At 42.4% G+C, this 7,433-nt stretch overlaps 1 protein-coding gene across 1 annotated transcript in view; it reads right to left on the bottom strand.

Annotated features, from left to right (window-relative positions):
- The window catches only part of kif15 (kinesin family member 15), a 186,170-nt gene extending 178,764 nt beyond the window's left edge, over positions 1 to 7,406 (bottom strand). Inside the window, exons 1-3 of the mRNA XM_059945706.1 lie at positions 7,291 to 7,406; positions 6,669 to 6,705; positions 2,037 to 2,220 (exon numbers count right to left, since the gene is read on the bottom strand). Coding sequence (XP_059801689.1) covers positions 2,037 to 2,220; positions 6,669 to 6,705; positions 7,291 to 7,309 — 240 coding nt within the window. The 5' untranslated portion in view covers positions 7,310 to 7,406. The remainder of the gene's footprint in view (positions 1 to 2,036; positions 2,221 to 6,668; positions 6,706 to 7,290) is intronic.
- Between the last annotated feature and the right edge of the window lie 27 nt (positions 7,407 to 7,433).

Raw genomic sequence — 7,433 nt, forward strand, 5'->3', positions numbered from 1 at the left:
CATGCCTGCTTAAATATCCCTTTATCTGATGAGATTTGGGACTCAATTCTCAAATCGGTTAATTCAACTTCTCTCTGTGCTTGCCACTGTCTTTTACAGTTTAAGATTGTTCATAGAGCCCATATGTCCAAATCTAAATTATCTCAATTTTACCCTAATATTAGTCATCTTTGTGATAAATGCAAAAGTGGCGAGGCCTCCCTTATTCATATGTACTGGACCTGTCCTAGCTTAGAGAAATTTTGGAAAGAATTTTTTATAACCTTATCCTGTATTCTGAATCACCACTTAGAACCTAACCCTTTAATTGCTCTGTTCGGTTTTTTGGGTGAGACAGATATATGCTTGAGTTCGACTAAATGTCGAATATTATCTTTTGCTTCTCTCCTGGCTAGACGTCAAATCCTCTTTCGATGGAGAGATGTTGCCCCACCCACACATGCTCAATGGCTTAACGATATCATGTCCTGTTTAGACCTTGAAAAAAATCCATTATTCATTTCTTAATTCGGATATAAAGTTTCATAAGGTCTGGGGACCTTTTGAGAATTTTCATAATTTTCCTCTTAAGTTTTTTTTTCAGTCCCTTGCTTTCTGCTTTTTTTTGGTAGTGGGCATTGTTATCTTCTGTTTTCAAGTGTATTTACAGTTTTGGGGGTTTGAATGTTCTGATTTATATTTTCTACATTTTGTTTTGGTTGTTTTTTTGTTGTGGGGCTTGGGGAGGACACTAACTTTACATGACTTCAACTTGGGTGCTTTCTCAACTATCTTATTTTGTATTATATTACTATTGTATGTTTATCTTGCACTGTACTAATTTTCTACTTTGTTTTTGGGTTTTTTTTTTATTTGTAGTGTTGTAGAAAATGCATTAAAAATCAATTAAAAAAATTAATTTCTTTCTTAAATCTCCTTTCATTTCCTAAACTCAAGTACCTTATTTATTCCCACCTGTCTTTAACTGCCCTGCACCATTTTCTTCTTACCAGGGCTTTAATATCTCTTGAAAATCAAGGTTGCCTAAACCTGTTATCTTACCATTTATAAACTCTCAAAGTTTCACTTTTGAAGGCCTACAATTTACCAAGGATACTTTTGCCAGAATACAGCCCATCCCAATCCACACTTGCCAGGTCATAAGACCATAAAAGATACAAGCAGAATTAGGCCATTTGGCCCATCAAGTCTGCTCTGCCATTTCATCACAGCTGATCCAATTTTCCTCTCAAACCTCTTCTGCCTTCTCCCTGTATCCCTACATGCCCAGACCAATCAAGCACCTATCAACCTCTGCGGTAAATATACATAAAGACTTGGCCTCCACAGCTGCCTGAGGCAAAGATTCCACAGATTCGCCACTCTCCGGTGCATCCTTTCTGATACCATCAAGATTGGCCTTTCTCCAATTTAGAATCTCAACCCACAGACCAGACCTATACTTTGCATGATACTGATTCTCTACATCCCAAATGATCCTCCTTCCCTCTGCATGGAAATTGATAAGAGTTTTGTACAAATCACTGAGGATAGAACACATTCTCAAAGGAGGCTTTCAGATCATCCTTAAATCATCTTCACTATTTACCTGGTAATCTCTTATTCAGAGTTTGGATGGTACGATAGTTCATCTACTTATCAGTTTATGTCTGTGTGGCAAAATTACATAATTTCCCTGAAATCTTCTCACCCTCTCCTCAAACTTTGCTTCTTTCTAGAGTGCAACCAATCTACAGGACAAATGAAAAACTTTCTCTGACTCCACTCCAGAACCCAGAGCACTCCAGTCTCAGTTATTATACTTACATATGCATACAGTTAAAAAATGGGGAGGATCAATAGTCAGGCACAGAGTTAGCTGCCATTTAGAAACAGTCATGGGAACTCATACACCCACTCAGACAAAACCCCTGTTTAACATGTGAACCCAAAGGTAGGATTTGTGATAAATGTTGAGGAAGCAATTTTATTATCTGGCTACATTTTGTTTAAATAGCTGTTCACTGTAAACATCCAAGTTTTTTTTAAAACTATACCTGGGTAATGTCCATATCAGCCACATGATCAAACGTGAAAACTTTTGGTTCAGGTTTTGAGCTGAGACGAATAGTGTTTGGCGAGAGGACTGACAAACACAGCCCAGGTCCTCCATCGGAACACAGCCCCGTGTTCTTCACTGGACGCACCCTTACAAAGACCTTGACAGAATCACCTTCCGTACTGCAATGACAAAGCTCCAGTCACATCTATGCATTTCAAACCATGCCAGTATTACTGTGGCTTAATAGTCCTGACAATATGCTCAAATGAAAACGAGTACAGGCTTTAGATTTAAAAACCAAAGTGGTTAAAGTGCAGAAAACAAACAAGAATTTATCAGCCACAGCAAGGAAATAGGATGTTTTGCCTGCTAAATATGAGCAAAACATGAAACACCCATTAACACTAACACATATTAATCTTCCTACATTCCTAACAACTCCCCCAGTTTCTATCACTATCACTAGGGATAATTTAGAATCAGGTTTATTATCACCGGCTTGTGATGTGAAATTTGTTAACTTAGCAGCAGCAGTTCAATGCAATACACAATATAGAAGAAAACAAAATAATAATAATAAATAAATCAATTAGAGTATATGTATATTGAATAGATTAAAAACCATGAAAAAAAACAAATACTACATATTAAAAAAGTGAGGTAGTGCCCGAGGGTTCTATGTCCATTTAGGAATCGGATGGCAGAGGGGAAGAAGCTGTTCCTGAATCGCTGAGCATATGCCTTCAGGTTTCTGTATTTCCTACCTGATGGTAACAGTGAGAAAAGGGCATGCCCTGGGTGCTGGAGGTCCTCAATAATGGAAACTGCCTTTCTGAGTCACCGCTCCTTGAAGATGTCCTGAGTACGTTGTTGGCTAGAACCCAAGATGGAGTCGACTAAATTTACAACCTTTTCTTTCAGCTGGTCCTGTGCAGTAACCCACCGCCCCCCACCAGACAGTGATGCATCCTGTCAGAATGCTCTCCACGGCACATCTATAAAAGTCTCTAAGTGTATTTGTTAACATGCCAAATCCCTTCAAACTCCTAATGAAGTACAGCTGCTGTCTTGCCTTCTTTATAACTGCATCAATATGTTGGGATCAGGTTAGATCCTCAGAGATCTTGACACCCAAGAACTTGAAGCAGCTCACTCTCTCCACTTCTGATCCCTCTATGAGGATTGGTATGTGTTCCTTCATCTTGCCCTTCCTGAAGTCCACAATCAGCTCTTTCGTCTTACTGATATTGAGTGCAAGGCTGTTGCTACTGCACCACTCTAGTTGGCATATCTCACTCCTGTACGCTCTCTTGTCACAACCCGAGATTCTACCAACAATGGTTGTATCATCAGCAAATTTATAGATGGTATTTGAGCTCTGCCTAGCCACACAGTCATGTGTATATGGAGAGTAGAGCAGTGGGCTAAGCACACACCCCTGAGGTGCGCCAGTATTGATTGTCAGGTCTTCCCGTTAGGAAGTCAAGGATCCAATTGCAGAGGCCCAGGGTCTGCAACTTCTCCATCAGGATTGTGGGAATGATGGTATTAAACGCTGAGCCATAGTTGATGAACAGCACCCTGACATACTGTAGGTGTTTGTGTTGTCTGGGGGGGGGGGGGGGGCACAAAGTCAGTATTCAAGATGATTTAATGTAATTTCCAGTACACAAGTGTAAAAGAGAACAAGTTACTCCAGATCTCATTCAGCACAAAACACAAAAGATGAAGAACCCCATAATAAAAAAAAAACCACAATAAATAAATACTAAAATACATATGTGTATATAACCCATGTTGGCTTAAATGCTGGATAAGAGTGCACAAATGTTCCGATTTGGATGCACTGGCATCAAGTATGCCGTCCGGGTAAACCAACAGAAAATCTAAGCCTTTTAATAACACCAGATTCCCCCTTCTCCTTCAGCCTTATCCCTTTCACCTATCAGCTTCTCAGCTTTTTAGTTCACCCCTTTCCCTCTTCTGGTTTTCACTATCCCCTCCTCCTACCTACTTGCTCCAACTTCTCATCTTTTATCCCCCAGTGCAGATGAAGGGTTTCGGCCAGAAATGTAGACAGCTTGCTCTCTTCCATAAATGCTGCCCGGCCTGCTGAGTTTCTCCAAGATACGGGACACACTGTCTTCGTTAATAAAAACTTGTAACACAGGATTGAATTTTTAAAATTTTGGCTGTTGCTATGTGCATAGCTTTTCGCAAGAGAACTGCATGTGAACCTAGCTTATTTCTTGTAATTTACAAGGGAATCAACAAACTTTGCTTTTGCAATCTATTTGTACATGCATAAAAGGAGCTGTACACTATTGTTTGGAGTTCGAAACCCAGTTAGCAGTTCCACTCCCCACAATATCATGAATAAAGCTGTCTTTACTTCAAAGTACATATCTAACTTCCTTGCGATCAACTTTAATCGAATTCTCTTAGCAAATTAATTTCCCCAACACCTTTCCTGAACAAAATGGATTTAGTTCAGTGTAAACCAAGACATTAATCAACTCGGCACAGTTCCAAAGAATCCTACACAAAATTACATAGAACATAGAGTAGTACAGCACAGTACAGGCCCTTCAGCCCACAATGTTGTGCTGACCCTTAAACCCTGCCTTCCATATAACCCCCCACCTTAAATTCCTACATTTACCTGTCTTATGGTCTCAAACTTCACTAGTGTATCTGCCTCCACCACTGGCTCAGGCAGTGCATTCCACACACCAACCACTCTCTCAGTAAAAATCCTTCCCCTAATATCCCCCTTGAACTTCCCTCCCCTTACCTTAAAGCCATGTCTTCTTGTACTGAGCAGTGGTGCCCTGGGGAAGAGACACTGGCTGTCCACTCTGCCTATTCCTCTTAATATCTGTATACCTCTATCATGTCTCCTCTCACCCTCCTCCTTTCCAAAGAGTAAAGCCCTAGCTCCCTTAATCTCTGATCATAATGCATACTCTCTAAACCAAGCAACATTCTGGTAAATCTCCTCTGTACCCTTTCCAATGCTTTCACATCCTTCCTATAGTGAGGCGACCAGAACTGGACACAGTACTCCAAGTGCGGCCTAACCAGAGTTTTATGGAGCTGCATCATTACCTCGCGACTCTTAAACTCTATTACTCAACTTATGAAAGCTAACACCCCATAAGCTTTCTTACCTACCCTATCTACCTGTGAGGCAACTCTCAGGGATCAGTGGACATGTACCCCCAGATCCCTCTGCTCCTCCACACTACCAAGTATCCTGCCTTTTACTTTGTACTCTGCCTCGGAGTTTGTCCTTCCAAAGTGTACCACCTCACACTTCTCTGGGTTAAACTCCATCTGCCACTTCTCAGCCCATTTCTGCATCCTATCAATGTCTCTCTGCAATCTTCGACAATCCTCAGCACTATCCACAACACCACCAACCTTTGTGTCGTCTGCGAACTTGCCAACCCACCCTTCTACCCCCACATCCAGGTCATTAATAAAAATCACGAAAAGTAGAGATCCCAGAACCGATCCTTGTGGGACACCACTAGTCACAACCCTCCAATCTGAATGTACTCCCTCCACCACGACCCTCTGCCTTCTGCAGGCAAGCCAATTCTGAATCCACCTGGCCAAACCTCCCAGGATCTCACGCCTTCTGACTTTCTGAATAAGCCTCCCGTGTGGAACATTGTCAAATGCCTTTCTAAAACCTATGTAGGTCACATCCACTGCCCTCATCTATATGCCTGGTCATCTCCTCAAAGAACTCTAACAGGCTTGTTAGACACGATCTGCCCTTCACAAAGCAATGCTGACTGTCCCTGATCAGACCATGATTCTCTAAATACCCATAGATCCCATCTCTAAGAATCTTTTCCAACAGCTTTCCCACCACAGACGTAAGGCTCACTGTTCTATAATTACCCAGACAATCCCTACTAACTTTTTTGAACAAGGGGACAACATACACTTCCCTCCAATCCTCCGGTACCATTCCTGTGGACAATGAGGATGTAAAGATCCTAGCCAGAGGCTCAGCAATCTCTTCCCTTGCCTCGTGGAGCAGCCTGGAGAATATCTGTCAGGCCCCAGGGACTTATCCATCCTAATGTATTTTAACAACTCCAACACCTCTTAAGGCAGATCAAGATATTAAGGCAGATCAACATGCTCCAGAACATCAACCTCACTCATATTGTCCTCACCATCATCAAGTTCCCTCTCATTGGTGACTACTGAAGAGAAGTATTCATTAAGGACCTCGCTCACTTCCACAGCCTCCAGGCATATCTTCCCACCTTTATCTCTAATCAGTCCTAACTTCACTCCTATCATCCTTTTGTCCTTCAATAATTGAAGAATGCCTTGGGGTTTTCCTTTACCCTACTCGCCATCTCATCCCTCCTTCTTGCTCTCCTCAGCCCCTTACACACACAAGGTGCTGGTGGAACCCAACAGGCCAGGCAGTATCTATGGAAAAGAGTACAGTCGACATTTTAGGCAGACCCTTCACACAAAATTAGTCTGGTGGGTTTACAGCAATTAGTAACCAAGCTGAACAATGAATAGACGACTTATTTGAATACCCTGGATTTTCTCAAGGGCTGCGAGTATAATTAATTCAGAACTATTTCCTTACCTCAGTGACTGGCTAGGCAGTGCCTCAGTCGCATCACCTGAAGAAAGACAAGTGAAGGTCACAAAACAAATCACATTTTATGTCACACATTTGCTTTTGTATCAGCATTTTACTGTGTGTAACTGTCTGGAAACCATCACCACTTATAGCCATCATTCCAAGTCAGTTCCCTTACTGATGCATCTCATCATTTGTGCTTGAGCTACAGTTATTTGGTTGTGGAGGGAGGTGTTCCACCACTTCCTTTGTGGCTCATTTGTCAAACACACTGGCTTTACTTTATTATTGTCGTATACACTGAGTTGTCTGCCCACCATTTGCGTAGAAATGTTTTGCAGTTAGATACGGCGGTAAATCTGCTTTTAGGCGGATATGCAAATACCGAAAGTTATTCCCGGCGTTCTTTGACATACCACCTCAAAAGGATTGTGGCAGCCCTGAGACTATTAAAGGCTACCTGGATGGTCTGGGAGAAACGAGGAGACCCCGGCCGGGAAAGTCATTCGGTCTTCACTGGGAGAGGGAGCCCCAAACTGGCCATTCTGGGAGGACGGTGAGAGTCCAGCGCTGAGATGGGGAATCGGGCGGTTTCATCCGAGAAACAGTGACAATAACCACTCACCTTCATCCCCAGGGCCCATCACCGCTGTGAACCGCACAACTCGCCAGATAAACTTAGTTTAAATGTTGGCGCCTCTCTGCTATCACGTGACAGGGGGAGCCGCTGGGCGATGTGTCACGTTACCAGGATCTCGTGTTGCCGCT

This window comes from Hypanus sabinus, chromosome 20 (genome assembly GCF_030144855.1).
Source record: "Hypanus sabinus isolate sHypSab1 chromosome 20, sHypSab1.hap1, whole genome shotgun sequence".
NCBI lineage: Eukaryota > Metazoa > Chordata > Chondrichthyes > Myliobatiformes > Dasyatidae > Hypanus > Hypanus sabinus.